Source organism: Nomia melanderi, chromosome 7 (genome assembly GCF_051020985.1).
Source record: "Nomia melanderi isolate GNS246 chromosome 7, iyNomMela1, whole genome shotgun sequence".
NCBI lineage: Eukaryota > Metazoa > Arthropoda > Insecta > Hymenoptera > Halictidae > Nomia > Nomia melanderi.
Window position 1 is genome coordinate 6,590,898 of NC_135005.1, and position 17,899 is coordinate 6,608,796.

General features: G+C 41.9%; 1 protein-coding gene across 1 annotated transcript in view; it reads left to right on the top strand.

The window, feature by feature from the left end:
* Nucleotides 1-2,004: 2,004 nt before the first annotated feature.
* LOC116424187 (protein SCAI) overlaps nucleotides 2,005-17,899 on the top strand; it is a 28,663-nt gene continuing 12,768 nt past the window's right edge. The window contains exons 1-3 of the mRNA XM_031970230.2: nucleotides 2,005-2,416; nucleotides 9,891-10,331; nucleotides 10,968-11,377. Coding sequence (XP_031826090.1) covers nucleotides 2,223-2,416; nucleotides 9,891-10,331; nucleotides 10,968-11,377 — 1,045 coding nt within the window. The 5' untranslated portion in view covers nucleotides 2,005-2,222. The remainder of the gene's footprint in view (nucleotides 2,417-9,890; nucleotides 10,332-10,967; nucleotides 11,378-17,899) is intronic.

Genomic DNA, 17,899 nt, shown 5'->3' on the forward strand with positions numbered 1-17,899 from the left:
GGAAATTGATGGAAATTGAAAATTATGTACTGACACTTTGCTATTTGAGAGTTTGGAAATGATGAGTGTCAGTTTATGAAAACTTGTGTCCTTAACACTCTAACGACCATGTCAAATTTGCAAAACCATCACCTGTGCCCAACACGTATTTTCACTCACACAATCTAGAAATAGTGTCTCTTGAATTCCCGAGAAAATTTTCACAAAAATGTCAAGTTTTTCATAGTAAAATCGAAAATATGACAGCGGTCGTATACGCCCGCTCAGGAAGCCGACCGATTACACGGGTAAGTATGCCAGCGGGCGTATACGCCCCCCATGGCCGCTAGAGTGTTAAAATATTTGTATCTTACTAATTACAGTTTGAGTGATTCTTTCCGAAATTTTTCGAAAACTGTCACGCTGGTGCTGAAAATTCTGTTGGGAGTTGAAAATCGGAATTTGAATGTTAGATGTTCGATCCATCGGGAGCTATAATCCTTGTGTTCCTTTCGAAATTTGATTTATCATTAGGGTATAACTCTCCATGCTCCGATTTAGGTGTCTCCGTTTTAAGCAGAGCTAGCTAATCATTAAATCAGTTACACCCTCAGCACTCGGAGCACGTCGAAAGTGTTCTCGAACTTCCGTCGGTCGAGTCTTCAGCCCATCGCCAGTCATGGGAGTTCACCGAAATGGTTGCTCGGTCTTCTGAACCGCCCCCCCCCCCGCGGGGGTTGTTCTTCTCTCTGTCTGACCACCGACTACCCTCCTCTTTCGACGTTCCCTCGCAGCCACCGAACGTTATCTAGTTAATTAATCTCCGCCGACGGCGGCGGCCAACCGGCAGGGCGGCAAAACTCCCACCGTTTCTGCAACCGTAACGAGCCACGACAACGAAAGTGTCGAGCGTCACCGTACCCCGCGCCTCTCGTGTTCACCCCGGATTCGCAATGGTTGCTCTCCTTCAACCCCCTTCGACTGCGAAATTTTAATTATTGAAAAAAGGAACGGCAATGGGCACGCGGGAAACAACCGCGATCAAGGAATCGTGGACTACCGAGAGGGTGAATGTAAATGGTCCAGAGTAATAGAATTCAACCCTTCCATATGATGGATATTTCTGCAAATTATATTTTGATGGATTCGAACAAGGTCCCAGTGAATCAGTCAGGGGGCAGATGAGGCTATTAATTGGATAACATTGATCCTGACTATGATATCCAAGTGTCATCAAAAGAAATCTGTGGATTCTTCAATCTTGATCATCGAAGCCTTGGAGACTTCCCAACTTAGCACTGATAGGATCTTAGGGTCAAGGTCTCATTCAGCCAGAGCCCCCAGTTAACCAATGATCCGAAAGCGGCGCGGTTAGTCCAGATGATAGTACCCAAGTATCTAAAAAGAAATATTAATGATTGTTAAGGCTGGAAGGTTGCCAGCGATCTGTGCACGTGTCAACTACCCTTTCATACCAGTTAAAGAAAAATAGTAGCATTCGTAATCCAGTCAGCCATACTTAAATACTACATATGACTATAATACCATTGCTGAACATAGCAATTCTAGATAAATGAATCAATTAAACATCAAAAACGACTTTGCAATTTCATAAATCCAATATCTGAAAACTATTTTGCCTAACACTGTTTAGTTTCCTCACTTCCTTAAAATGGTGTTCTAATCCCCTATCGATTTCCTATAAAAAAATCTATTTTCTCCATTATGTACACAATCCAAAGCAACATTGCCAAAAAAAAACTCTATCTCCCACAAACTCTTTCCTAACTCACAAATCTCAGTGGCGGCCTCATACCCTCTTTACCATTAAACGCTAACCACCCCAGCAAACCAACCTTCGATAACCAGCCAGCCTCGAACAAACCCTCCGTTTACCATCCAACGTGGAAGCATCGATCGTAGCCCCAGCGAGTTTGGCAGTCCACCCCCTTGTCTCTCAGATGTCCTCTGTCGACGTTGCGGCGCGGCGCGTCGGCGTCGACGTCGTGGTGGTCGGCGGTCGGGCGTCGCGCACGGTGCGCCCCCTGATGCGGGACGGCCGGGTATTGATTGGGTGGTCGCGGGCCGCGGCGCGTTCGTCGTCGGCGTCGTCGCGCGGCCGCCACAGAGCGCAAAGAGAGGGTGGCGGAATCGGCAGGCGCCATCACGCGGGGCCACCGCGACCGTCGTCTGTGGAAGGGCCGTCGTCCAGCCAGTGGCCGCGATCCTGATACACCGAAAAGATGGTCATGATGGCCGGCATGGACGACCACGAGCGAAAAGTCGTCCTCGAGTTCTGCCACCTGCTCGAGAAGAGCAAGCAGCTGTTCAACGGACTACGGGACCTACCACAGTACGGGCACAAGCAGTGGCAGGGATACTTCGGGCGCACCTTTGACATCTATACGAAGCTGTGGAAGTTCCAGCAGCAGCACAGGTGAGTAACGGACAGCGAGGGAAAGGGTGACGGACAAGGGGACGTGGAAGGGTGAGCGAGGGAAAGGGCGATAGTCAGTGAAACGGGGCGAGAGAGACACAGGTTCGAGGTGAGTCATCGAGTGGCTGCGCCCCCACAGAAGATCGATTTGCGATCGGCCACGAGGTTCTGTCGGTCCCTCGATCCATCACTTCTGGAAGCTGCCGTCTATCCCTTCGTGTGCAAACTTTTCCTTTAGGAAACGCTGACGCGGGATCGGCAGTCCTCGCGCCGGAAAAACGCGTGGCTGCTCGCGGCACGCCGGATCATCCCTCTCCGCTCTCTCGAGGGAGAGGTGATATCCTCCCGATCCTCGCGCTCCGGGGACACCATGTGACGAGTGGACGGGGCACGGCGCGCGCGAGTCGCCCACGATCCACGCTGGGTGGAGGGAACGGCGGCGGACTACTTGAGACTGGCTCGAGTGACGTTCGACGGGACACCCTTCGGGGTACAGACACGGAATGTTGTTTCTCGTTTGGTTGATCTTCGCGAGCTGTGCACGGAATTTTCAGCTTCTCAGTTGCTCTCTGCCATGCCGCATGGGATCGCGTCGTACGATCCGTGTACAACTCGTGAATGGTCGATCGGTGATTGTTAGCGGGATGTCATTCTTGGAATGCGCTGGAGATTTAGGTGTAATGGGTATGATTGGCAGTAATAGTTGATCTTGGTTTAGGAGACTTTTCGTAGATTTGCAAATGATTATGGATGGTTTATTGTTGTAAATGGCTGAAAGTTAGAATTGGTATACTGTTTAGTAGAATTCGTAAGTTAAGATGATGATTGGTATTGTATCAAGTTGGGTTATAATCAGTTCGTACTGTTTGCGTTGAAGACAATTAAATTGCGAGAATTGGAGAATAATTCGTTTATTTGGTTAGGCAACTTGTGATATTTCATCAAATTCTAGTGAACATTGTTCATTTATACGTGAAACGTTCTCTTCGCTACCTTTAACTAACACTTCTTGCCATTAGACCAAACGCGATTATTCTTCATGGAAATTTTTATTTTCCCCATTCGCGAGCATCTGAACAGAACTATATCCTCTAATTTAAAGCTCTCACTCGACTAACCATAAAACAAAGGATTAGTTAACACTTAAAACTGTTGATTTTATTATGCTCTATAAATCCACTTTTCAAGCTACACGAAGTTCGCTCAAAATTCAAACAAACACGTTTAGAGACGCTTCTTGTAAACAAACATTCATCATCGACGAATATTACGAATCTTCGTTCGACGATCAAAAAATGAATCCTTTCTCCTTCGTCCAAAGGATCTTGGAACAGCTTTAAATATACATGCCAAGGCGTATACTTCTGGCGCAAACTGTACGCGTTAGCCACGGTTCCCTTGCCCATCACGGGTATTTTTAGTGAATCGCTGGCAGGGTACGTTTTAACGGTCTGCCAATTCTGACGATCGATTTTTTGTTATTCTTGTTTCTTCTTTTCACCGTCATGTACGCGCGCGGCACGCCGCGACCGGTTTCTTCTTCATGGAAGCGTGCGCTTAATTGCTCGATCACAGAGATTCTTGGGGGTGAGGCCACGTGACCGAGCCCTCGTGTACTGCAGATACACGACGGAAACCCGCGGACCCCCTCCCGGTTACCTTCGCCGAACCGCGCGTATCGACGCCCCGTAATTTTACGGCGAAAACCGCCCCGTAACGCGTTCCGTGTATCGCGGACACTTAAACGTGTCCCACTCTCCTACAGTCTCGCGTTCCCACCCCTTCTCAACCCACGGAAAGTCGCGTTGAAGAACGTCATCTCTTTCTTTTTTTTTAAACACTTTTGTGTATCGTTTCCTACGTTTTCTGAATATTTTTGCGGATTTATTTCACGTTGAATATTTGTGTTAGGTTTAACGGAAAGTTACGTTCGTTTTTTAATGAAAATAAAATGATATGGTTTGAATATATTTATTAGTACTTACTTAACAATGTATTTTTCATCGTTACTAATGACCAGCGTGATGATAATTTGTGAATTCCGTTGCTGTAAAACGACTCATTTTTGGAAACTTGAGATGACATTATTGGATAGCAGCTTCCAGTTGATTAATATTATTATACGGATTAAACAAGATGTATTCTTTTTTATTTGCTTATTACTTCCTTTCTTCAAATATTATTGAGTGTTTCTTTTATTTTGAATCATGTATGTATTTTGTACTGTTAAAATTAAATGTATTTTCCTTTAATTGATTATATATCTTTTTATTTATTTGTAACATTAAGATAAAAGATATTTCTTTTTGTTCAGGTATCATAAACTCCAAGGATTGTTTCCATTTTTCATGTTTCTGTATATTCGCGTTAAAATGTTAAATTGGTTCTTTGTGTGTGTGTCATTTAATCACGTTTTTCTAGTTTTCATTTTGTGAAGTTAATCACTTTGACAAACGAATGGGTCAAATGTTAGGCGAGCGCGAAAGTTCTCGCGGTTTTGAACAATCTAGTTGCAGTCACGTATATGCATTTAACCATCGTTCCCAACACGCTAGCGGGTGGTCATTTAAGATTGGATGTTTCGAAACATTAGCATGATTCCACTAAATTGCCGCTAATTTCAGTTGAAATTTTAATGTAACGTTGAATTTACTTTTTTTAGTGAATTCGTTCTTGTAAAAAAACGCGTCTACGCGGGAACTTAACGCTTTACCGGAAGTAGTCTAGCGAAAACGTGTATTAAGAGAATGATCCCGTTTTTATTATAGTTGCACGTTGTATATTCTTAATTGTTAGCTCTTTTAATTCATTAATATGTTACATTGACAAATATTCTTATCCCCTTGATATATTAAATCATGGAATCTTTGTGATAATCCACATGTAACTTTACCGCCATTTTTGTATCCATATAAATCCATTTTAAACTCACTTTAGATACATTTTGTTTTATATAATACTAACGTGTCTTTCACTTAAATTTAAAGACACAGACTAATGAGATCGTAAAGGAGAAAATTTTTGAAAGATTGTTACGTCTACTTTATTTTTCTGTTGCTTCGTGTTCAGTAGTGTACTTGAATTATTTATCCATCGACTTTCACCTTATAAATTATGAGTCTAAATAGGTTACGAATACGTTATGAACGAAAAAAAAAATAACCGATGCCCCAGTTGCATATATTGTTCAGGAACTGGGTGAGTTTTTATTATCAACGTTATGGCCATTATAAAAGTAACAGTCAGAAGTGCTTGTCGAAAAATGTAACTTCATTTACGTCCACCTAGATTCTTAAAATATCACACTGCGCGATGGCGCGAATGACACGGTGCATGACACATTTCGCGGTGCATTTGCCATCCACGAAACTTGCTCAACCGACGTCAAAAATTCTCGTATTTCAATTTCAAATTACACGGAAAGATGTCCTTCCGCGTGACAGACGTTTAAACGATACCCAAAGACTGAATCAATACTGACACTATCAATAATATTCAATCAATTTGACAGCAAAGCATTCCAGTATAAAAGGTAATGCATCTAAATTTTACCTGTCCATCTATTTTTTGAGACCGATCATTCTTGAAACAATACTGGACATTGATACCATATCAAATCGATAATCAATCGATTCCTAATGGATTGTATAACATTGTGAGCGTAAGAATTCAAAAATTATCTGTTTTTATTGAAAATTGTTCTACGTGTCAACGAAAATATCGTAGTACACATGGTTTAAAGGGGAAATTATTTCTTTCGGTGAAAAATATGGATTCCTTAACATTTTTCTCGTAGCAAAGATTTCAGATACAATGTAACAAACATAAATATTACTCGATTCTTTAAAATTCAAATTAAATATTATTCTTCCGTTATAAATTATTATACCTTAGAGCAAAAATAGACTTGTACATATATACCTAGAGCTTTTCTCTTCGTTCCAGTAAATTGTTACTGGCAAAGCAGTTGTATCAATTATAGTACTAAAAGAAATCGATTTGATACAGCAAAATTATAAAGATTCATATTTAATATGAAACTTAATATAGTGCATGAATACAGGAAACATTAAAATAAAATACTTCTATTCCTCAATGTACTTACAATTTCTTATTAAATTAATTTACAAAAATATCGTCTAGATTACATCACAAAATCTTGAGTACCTCTACTAAAAACTTGGTACTTACGTGTTATTACGTATTATATTTGACTTAGGTCAGAGTTAAGATTTATTTAATGCTGTAACACATTATTAATATTTTATTATTATTATTAATATTTTATTTCTTTACACTAGGTTTATGGAATGCGTCAATTTGACGCACATTAAATTTTATAAATATTATTTGCTAAATGTTCATATCAATGTTGATCGATGCAGTTGCAGGAATATATATCTTAACCCATTTGCATCATAAGCGCATCTACATCATTGTGTAATTTGTATATCACAAAAAAAAGGAAAGATACATATATAGGTTTATACTTTTTTATATGTTTTGAACCATTTTTATTTTGATGCAATTGAGACATTCATAGTGGTGAGGACCAATTTTCCACTTTTTCGTATGATGCAAATGGGTTAATTGTCTACTTTTAAATTTCTAATTTCCACGATCCAAATGAAGTAACATCAACTAGGAACAGCAAAATAAACTGTACAACAAACGTCCATAAACCTAGTGCTAAAAACAAAAGTAGTTCGTATAATACATAAGTACCAAAAACTCAGAGTGCAAAGTGTTAAAGATCTGAATTTGCATAAAGATGCGCGCTCCAGCAACCAGCGACAATAGCGATCGGAATAGGTTGCACCTCCGCGTTCCCACCGCGAGACAGTTGGCACCCTTGACGAGCCGACACGCGTTCACTTTCGCCGTGCACCGCGCGCATCCTTCCGTTTACCCATTCGATTTCGTAATCTTCGACCCTTTGTCCCTTTCCTCTTTTGATCGTAAAGTGGCCGTCGGTTGGGTAACTGACAAAGAGCCGATTGTCTATTCAGGCATTCACGCGGCCGGCGTGTTCGGTGTCGCCGCCGCGCGACGCCCGGCTGAAACGACCTCGCTGCGTCCGACTGTTAATAAATATCGAGGACGCCCCTCATTCAAACAGGATCGGTTCCGCGCGGTCGGGACAATGCGGGGAGGAAAAGTTTTTCGCGGGCAACGGTTGCCGTGCCGTTTCAGAAGAGTATCGCTGCCAGCCGGTTGTCCGCTCTATCGCGTTGCGTCCACGTCAGACTGACAACGCCGTCCCGCCATTGTTTTTCCCCTCTTCCCGCGAATTCTTTACCCGTCGACGGATTCCGCGAGCGAATTTTATTCTACGCGACTTATTCACGCAGAAATCGTTCAACTTTTCCAATGCTCGCCTTTTTTCTCCTCGAGTTTTTAGCTTGCCTTTTAGTTGCGGTCGATTTAAAGGTTGCCAGTTGTATTAACAGCACTGCTAACATTAGAACTGTGTATTGTAAACGGGTGATAATAGTAAAAGTTTCGGAAGAACCGTTTGTTAGGGAAAAATAGGTGGGCCGAACAAAAAGGAGGAAGGGATGAAGGATAAAAATAATGGAATTGAGAGTAATGGGAAGGTTTGGAGATTAGGTAGAGATGACTTGGAATGAGAGGAAGTAAGAAGAAAGGGAAAATAAAATATGAATAAATAAATAATTCTTATATTCGACCAATTCAGTACTTCTAATGCTCGCTTTGGTTTATTTTCCATTTGTTCCTTCGCTTTTAGCGTTGATTCCACGCTGCCATCACTCTTTGCCGTTGGCCCCATCAAATATTTACCCATCCGCGGTATCCGCGGTAAATAGCTTCAATTTTTTCGAAATTTCAAGTTGTTTCATTGCCCGTGATGAAATTGAAATATAAAATTTCACTGCTGAACACTTTCCTGAGATCGACGAGAGTTGGGACAGGCCCGGTCTCGCTTCGATAAGTACAGTGAAACGATCGGGAATAGTGGTAGCTATTCCATCTTCGCCAACGTTGTCAAATGAATTGAACAGCCAAAAGATAAAAAGAAATAGCGACGAGGGAGCAAAAGGTTATGGCTGGTGATCGGAATAATACCGAATCAATACTGCCGATACCAGCTTGCAAATTATGATGCCGACGGATACTTGTTTCATACTTTATGAAAGTATCAATACCTACTCTGACAGCTTTCGAAATATAGGTATATACTCGTTTAATACTCCAGCGTGAAATTGATATCACAATAAGGGGAATTATTTTTCATCGATTAAACGAAAGAAGTGAGGACTATTATCGTGGATAGAATTCCTACTGATTTCATATTTAATGCACGTCGTTTTTAGGCAACTTGTTTTCATTATTTACGAATAAAACTATTGAGTTCAAAAAAATATTCAATGAAGATATTTGTCTTCTTAGGACAGAGGGAAACTTACAGAATATTCGTTTATTTATGGCGAAGAGTTAAATACGTATAAAACGTGCTCTAAACGTCGAGCTTTAATTTCCGATATTAGTTTGTGTATAAATCGATAACATATTTGATCAATCTTAAAAATATGCCCCACATTTTTCACAGCACAAATATATTGGTGATCTTGAAATAATGTAGGACAGGAATCAATATTTGGGTGAAATATTAAATGAATATCGAAAATTTCGTGAAATATTAAATAGGTATCGACAATTTTATTAGGCATCTCTTTTAACCTACATCGAAGTTCTTAGCGTTCTTCCTGTTGATCTAGTTCTACGGTGCAAAACACCTAATACAATTCACAATTTAATTCTCAAATTTATTGTATGTAAATAAATGACATTTATTTACATTAAAATACGGGACATTAACGAAAGAAATCACGAAACCATGAATATTTATAATCATTTCTTTCTTAAACGGAACTTCGAATTCCCAAATATAATTAGTTGAAAGCAAATTGTCTTCGCCCTATTCAAATATTCATCAGAACATTACTAATTCTATAAAAATTTCATTCCACTCCTACAAATTGGTTCCCATCGACTGCCACGAGAAACAATAATATTTCATATATCACTTATTCTTTTCTTTGCAGAAGTAACAAGGAACAATTATTAACTATTTAGTAACACAATTCTTACGTTACACTATTATCTAGTATTTAGGCTACCGAACATTCATATTCGACATCAGTTATGTAACAAGTTATAATTATATTCTTATAATTTTGAAGCTCCGGTCATCAGTGACCGCCGTAGCAGTCAACGTGCTAATCACACAAAACTCTGCAGCAATGTCCTCTCTGGAAAATGATCAAAAAGGAAAACTAAAGAAGGAAACAAAACAGATATCGTTACTTCTAAAACATCCCGAGACCCCACCGTGTCTAGTTATCATTTATATTGCGTATCGATTAATTCCCATCCCTATTCAGAAGCCGTGGCCGCGTGTTCAAAATATCAAAATCGCCCTGACACCGGCATTACCCCACTTTCTCCGCAGGACGATACTGGACACGAAGTATGGCCTGAAGAGATGGCAGATCGGCGAGATAGCGAGCAAGATCGGCCAACTTTACTACCACTACTACCTGCGCACCAGCGAGACCAGCTACCTGCACGAGGCCTACTCGTTCTACGCGGCGATACGGGGCCGCGCGTACTATAGTCGCGCCGCGAAGGAAGACCGTAGCGACCTGATGGTGAAGAAGCTCAGGTACTACGCCCGGTTCATCGTGGTCTGTCTGCTGCTCAACCGGATGAAGCTCGTGCGGGAGCTGGTGCAGGAGCTCGACGCGCAGATCGTCGACTACACGAGCACCTACGAGCCGGATGATCAGCTCGAGTGGAACCTGGTCCTGGACGAGATCAAGGCGTTCGTCAAGGCCGAGTCGGCGGTCGGTGTGATGCACACGGATTCGAACCCGGTGATACTGACCCACAGGTAGGAATGGGATAATTCTTTCCAGCGTCTGTTTCTGATAATGTTCTTATAGGTATTTAAAGTTGAAGTCTATTAATTTTTGGAGCACCAACCGTTGCCTGGGTCTATGTTGACTCAGGCATCCGAAACTTCTAATTTTTGAATATTTAAGTGAATTGCTTCACGTCTCGAACCTTTTTCTTCGCGGACTCACTGAAATTCACGGATTCACGAGTAAACATTGCATTCGAGTCTAGCCTAAAGTAGTTGTCGAAAGTACCCTTGATTATTGAGACATTTTGCTTTCCGGTTAGCACTCGATTAACCCCTTGCCCAATGATTTCTGTCGAAAGCTTAGCCCTTAACAATTGACTAGGAAAAGAGCATTTTCCTTCAAAGGTTAACGATCGGTAACGGAAAACTAATGTTCAATATCTTCTCCGAAAAAGGTACACAAATGACATTCAGATCTGTCGAATTCAACTTAAACTTTTCATCGCGAGTCCAGCGCGATATTACAGGGCAAGGGGTTAACTCTGATCAAATAAAACACTTTTATTTCTGATCAGCGTTCGGAGGCCACCGAACAAGACCCCCATACATTGAATTCGACTTGACCGTTCGAAAGTACATATTGAATCCCATGGCTACCCACAGGCTCGGCCCGCAGACCTCGCCGCCCGTCGAACGTACGCCACCCATGTGCCTATCGCTGCAGGAGATCCTGATCGTCGGCAACTGCGCCGACCAGGTCAAGTTCAGCGAGCTCTCGATGGACATGTTCAGGATGCTGCAGACGCTCGAAAGGGAGCCCAGGGACGACCCTAACCACCTGCACGACGCGTCGCCCGCGGGACGGATGCCGTTCAGGCCCGGCCCGTACCCGGGCGCGGAGAACGGCGCGGCGAGACGCGACAATCCGCACAAGTACCTGCTGTATAAGCCCACCTACAGCCAGGTGCAGGTGTTCCTCGCGAGCGGCTTCAAGGAGCTGCCGGCGAACGGCGCGCTCCTACTCTACCTGTCCGCGGACGGATGCTTCTCCACCGTCAAGCATCCGGAAGAAAGTGAGTCTCTGCTTTGATCATTACCCCCGTACCCCGACGCCCTCCAGCTTCCAGTGGTCTTAGAGCGTTTGCTTGAGCAGTAGCGCGAGGAATGGCGCCACGAGTCGAGCGGTATTCCTTTTTTTTTTGGTCGATGTTCTTTGGTCGAGACTCGAAACCTGTTCGCTACCAACGTGTGGATGAATGATTTTGATGAGAGAGTATTGACACTGGGGTGGTTTCTTTTTACTGAGGTATTAGGATTTGTTGAAGTAACGATCTTTGTGGTTGGCTATGTGGAGTATATAATTTATGGTTCTTAGGAATACCGTTGGTAGTGAATCTGTTGACTGCTTCGATGTCTGGTTAGTCTTGCAAACTGCTTGATAAACGTTTGTGCCGGAGTTGAGGTAAAGTTGTGTAGGATATTTAACCTTTGCGGTCCATTGTGATAAATTGGTGTTTTACTAATTTTTTTGATATTTATTCATAATGTCATAATTGTATTATGATAAATGCAATTTTCGTATTTCTGAAATGTTTTTAAACGAATTATTAACGTGTCATATTAAATTGGTTATTAATGGTAAAATAAAGTATCTTTGGACCGTAAAAGGTTAATAAACAAATGGTCCATCGAACAAGAATTTATTCAAGTAATTATTTGTTCAGTTTTTTAAGTGTCTGTGTTGGTCGTTCTGTATTGAAAGGTGCTAATTCGGAAGTATTTGAATAAATTATCAGAATCGATGGAAATTAATTATTCAAGTAAATGAAGATGAATTATTTCATTTTATCATATCACGAGTAAAATGCTCAACTCTGGTTTATATTTGCTATCATTCCTAACAAAAAGCATCTGGTCAGACGAACTTAGCATTTGTATGAAAATTATTTAAAATTTTCAGCTTCGAACGAAATATGGAATCATAAATAAAATCATGTTTAGCAAAATATTGGTTGAATTCGTGTGACCGTTATTGGTGGTAGTAAACACTAATGAAGAGCGAGTGGCTCAGAGAAACAGCTAGATCGCTGTGTAAGTGGCAAGTTCCAGGGTTTGGCCTGGAAGACATTATTAGGCTGGACTGTGTACATGGTGTATCGGAAGTCGTGGTGCCACTGTACAGATTCTCCGGGGTAGAAATATATTGGACCTATAAAATGATAGTCAAACAGATTCCTTAGAAACACAAAATGATCAAACTAAAATTGGTAAAATAACTTTATTTCGGATTTACATAATTCCGTTCAGAATTTTCAAATGAAATTTACTTGTTAAATAAATTTAATTTAATTCATAATAATAAATACATAGCGTTGAATTTTTAAATAGATAATTTGTCGAATAATGTAATTAAGAAGTATTAAAATCGATAATGGGCAGATAATGCTATAGCGTCGAGATTTGCAACAAGTAGAGTCAGTCCATAACGGTCAAACATGCTTTCCCGATACACGTAAGCAACCCCGAACATTTAAATTACGCTCTAGTATGAATAGACTGTCTTTGTATAGACAAGTTCCATTCAACTGCTTCGATTTACTCGATCAATTACCTTGATTCATGTGCCACGATTTCCGAGGCATCGTATAAATATTGCTTTCAGGTGTGCTGGCATTAGACTTCTGTCGCTGTTGTTGCTCTTAGGCTACTTTGTTCCTATTTTTCTGTCAATGGTCGTGATACATGCCATTGTTGTCTATCATTGTTGTGTATATCGTTGTTTGTCGTTTAATCGATGAAGGGAGGACAATCAGTTGCCACTTGTTTCTGAGGAAATTTGCAATAACGAGCCAACTGGATAATGCACTAGTTTTAGACACTTTTTGAAAAAAAACACTGGCAACATAGAATAACTAAGCAAATACTATCGAAATCGACTAAAAGAAATCGAACTACTCCCACCACATTAATCAAACAATACCTCCTCTGTTAATTTCTTAAATTCATCATAAGTACATCTTTTAGAAGTGTTCAACAAGATAAAGCCAATTAGACCCAATTAAACCCTCGAACCCCTAGAAAAGTCTATCAAAAATCCAATTCAAATCACCATAAATCCAAGTAAAACCCAGTAACTCCATAAACAACAATCATCTCCCAGTCCAAACATAAATTCCTCCAAAACCTTCAACCTCACTTTCCAACCCCTCACATAACCGCTTTAAAAACCCCACCAACAAACCAATTCCAACAGAATTGCCATAGACACAACTAAAAACCAATTCATCTTCCACTTGAAACAAAGTTCTAAAAAAAAATTCTTCCTGCCTTACAATCCCCATAACCGTGTAACGGGACGTTCTCTATCGGTCGGCGTCCAGAAACGATTCGCGTCGGCAGAGAAGGAAGGATCAAAGCCTCGGTCCGCTCTTTCATCATGAAAGCCTCTCGGCCGAGAGAACGGCTCGCTGTAAAAATACGCGAACGACACGGTCGCGAAGAGCGGCAGGGCGCTGGAGATGGACACACGTGAATCAGGAGGGTGTGGCGGACTATGGGGTAACCGATGATCAGCCGAAAATTACTTATCACAGTTGAGGGCAGCCACTGATGCACGGTTAAAGCGAATCACTCGCTCGACGGAGCCGAAGGCGGACGCGTGTCGGTGTTTTCGGTCAGTTTCCTCGGCTGCCAGGGGGGAGGGAGCTAATCCGGACGCTTTGCCCGCTGATCTGGGGAACGGGTTTTCCGTGTTCCCTGGATCGGAACGGCCGCCGACGGATAAGCCGGTGCCGCAGCGGTGTCACGCGGGCCCACGCTACAATGGTCGCGAACGTATCCGTGAACGGGATCTTCCCGCTAATTGGATCGCAGAGTCGGACTATCGCCTTTCTCCTGCACGCCGCGAACTTAAGGGCTTCGTGGCCATGGCTCGTGGCTCGTGGCTCGTGGCTCGTGGCTCGTGGCTGCCCACTGTCGACAGAAACTTCACCCATGACACCCTTAGCCATTGCGTGCCGGAAACAAGAGATCTCGATTTTATGTGGATACGTGAAAGGAATATGGTTTAGTGATTGTTATAGGTTTTCAAATATTGAATTTTATCGGATAGTCTGTTTAAAGTATGTTGAATGACCATAGTTTGATGTTTGCTGATTTTATTGCAAGTCGCTGATTATGTAGTCCGATTGTTTAAAATTTGAGGTAGTTTGGGTGCTCTTTCTCAGTTCTGGTGTTGCCCCAGGTTACCCTAGATTTTGTTGTAATGGTCTCTTCTAAATTCAGTGGATTTCTTATCTATTCGTAGGTATTCTTTGACATAATTTCGTATGTTCTTGTGAAGATTTGCTGAAATCACTTTTGATCTCTATTTCTTGGACAGTTTTATATTGATTTATGTTCTATAAATAAAAGATTTTGGTAGAAGCATTCTATTACTAAAGTTCGGAAAATCGCAAACATTTCGGTTGGTTATATAAGGTCTTGAACGTATTAAAATGTTTGTATAATAATGATTTCAAAACATCAAATGCGGTAACGTACATCCAAAATAGAAAAAAAGATTCCCACGAAGTTTCGGTTGCACCGAAACGTCACAAACGAACGCGCCGCTTCTTAATTGGATCCACTAAAAGATCACTGTCTCGCGCGAGAGTCGCATGCATCTTTCTGCTTTTTTTGGTTTCTATCCCCTCTTTAATTAGCGACCATCCTCGTGCAATTTTCATGCGGATTGAAAGGAGACATCTCGAGAGTAACCTCGCGGGGATGCACGGCTGCGTGACCGTGACCCCTTATCGCGATGGCCGCCGTATTAACTAAACAGAAAATCCAGGTCGTTTAGATGGTTTCCTAATATTCCACGTGTCCCAATATCCGACCGTTATCGGCCGCGATCTTCTCGATCAATCTGTGATCTCTGTCCCGCTCATTTCACGGTGAACACGACATTTCCGTTTTCGTCGCGACACGTATTCGATACCAATTGGAGAACAGATGATTCGTGCCGCAGGCGTTATACACGGCCCGGTTACTAACGGCATAAATCATTTAACTGATACATCAAGCATCCTAAAATGAATATCCTTCAAAATTATGACAAAAAAATTCAAATGAACCATGAATTTTTATTGAAAATGGAAAGTACGAATATTTTTCGAGAGAAAATTTTTATTAACCCTTCTCTGCTTGAAGTACCTTTGGTTTTATGCTGTAGAAATGGCAACAACGTTACTTAATTGAATTGTAGTGCATTACAGAACCCTTGAGAATCATTAAAATTATATTTTCATAAGATAAAACTATGATACTGCAAATAACTGCAAGAACACGTAACTATTGACTTCCTATTGAATCGCAGAGGTTTAACTTTCATCTTTCCATATTATCAATAACTGTCCATATTATCTAAATTGGACACTTCTTCAATTCCGTATTCCCTTCAGTATCTCCTAAGTTCCTTGCAACAAAAATATAGAACAAGAATACTACGTACCATTTCACCGAAAGCTCTCGAATCCCGCACAAGACTAAACCAGTAAAACAGCCCGATAAATAAAAAGGTCTCGCGAAACGTAGCGCGATAAAACACATTTAGAGCCGAGGGACGAAACGGAAAGGCTTTAAGAGAGGCCAGACACGTGTTCGCGCCATTATCTCGAGCGTCGAGGTCCGCGATTTCGGCACGCCCGACCTTGTCCCCCGAATTTCCTTCAACGCACCGCGCCGCACCGCGGTAGCGGATCGTTTCCCGATGTCGAAGGGCGTGCCAGGAGCAGCGCAACGCGCGGCGAAAAGAATTTTCGATTGAAGGTCGCCGGGCGTTGAAAAATTCTGCCGAACGACCGCCGAAAAAAAAAGAAAAAAGGGAACGGTCTCCCGACCGCTATTCAAAATCGGTGAGGTTACAACCCGGCGAAAAGCGGTCTTTCAACGGAAAGTAGAGTAGCGCATCTGTGTCAAGGTCGCACGGCGATAGAGGATTCCAGCGCGCCCGGTGGATTCTAAGTTCGCAATCAATATCGAAACGCGGGCTGCGGGCGTCGATACCCGCCGGGACCAGGTGTCCGCCGACACGTTTCCCACTTTAAAACCCGTTGTCTAGCCTCGTTAGGCGTCTCAATACGGCCGACCGCCGCGGCGAGACAATGAAACACCTTTGATCGCGGAAGCCGCGTACGGACCTGAGCTGAACCCGTTCGAGACTAGGGTCTTTTAACTCCTTACAGTATCACGGTAGAGTCCTGAATAATGCGTGTTGCCTTAACGTTTGCGAAATTTGTTTCTATAACGCGGTGAAAGGCGATTTCTAATTGCTTGAGAATAATAACGATAAGAAGACTGATGTCGAAGGAAAGTGTTTAGTAATACAAGTGGTAATCAGACACTGGTGTAAGAACAAAAAAGGATTAAGAAATATGGTACTGAATCGTTGATAATTCATTCTGATACCATTCCTTTCGTTAGTGTTTCAAAAGTGTTATGTCAGAAATAATACTTGAAATTCTTTCGTGATTTTTAATAGAGTTTAATACCTGCACACGAAGTTCAATCGAAATCGACGCGTAGCTCTTCGATCGGCTCCTCTCGTAAGTGGATTAAGGTTTCAGTAGAATACGCCGTCAATGGTCGGACACGAGGATCGAGCCAGAGGGGAGGGAAAAGTCTGGCTAGGTATAACCCTCTGCGGACGAGGATTTTTCAATGTATTCAAAACCTTTACCACGGAGAACTAAATTATATATTCCACTCTAAAATGCACTGTAAAAAAGGAAATCTATATGGCCAATCTTTTGTTATTTGAATAACTATATTCTAGGTTTGCTGCTTTCTATTTTAAATATTAATCGTTCGCAGATGAAAGTGACCAGTTTTACTTTATTAGCTTTTCAAATGTTACTGCCAAAACATTAATTGGTGGTTTTATCATTTGGCAAGTGTGTAGCTCGTGTAAGAGTTCGATGTTGCCAATATAGCGCCATTCATTCTGGAGAAGTTAAAATCGTCCGAGAATATTGTGGTCACCTGTAGTGGCTGTACACACAGTAATATCTCGAAGCATTCGCCGCGAACGATTTTGGTAGCTTTCCAATTTGGTGGCGCGCCGCCACGAAAACCGGCACGCTCCGGCGAGCTTCTCGTTGTTCCATCGTCGAAGCGAGCCTCGGCTTTCAGCTCGTTCAAGCATGAAGCCGATGCAACCGATCGTCCCTATTCATAGGAACGTCGGGCGCGAAAACGGGCCTAACGAAAGGCGCGGGACAATTGACGGGTTTCCGTAGACAGTCACAATCCCTGCCATTATGTAATAAAACGATGTGTCTGCAGGCAATCTTCTGGGTTATGTTCGTTTCGTCGCTCAGAACGTTCGCCTTTGTTTTTAAATACGAAACAATGATTTCCAAAGATCAATTTCATGAAATTTTAAGAAATTTTGTCGATTACGTTCAATTCGTCGTTGAGAAGATTTTCCCTCACCTTTAAATACGTGACAATGATTTTGAAAGCTTGATTTCATGCGATTCTTCCCTGGGATATTTAAACTGCGTTATTTCCAAATACGAAACAATAATTTCAAAGGATGATTTTTTCTTGGG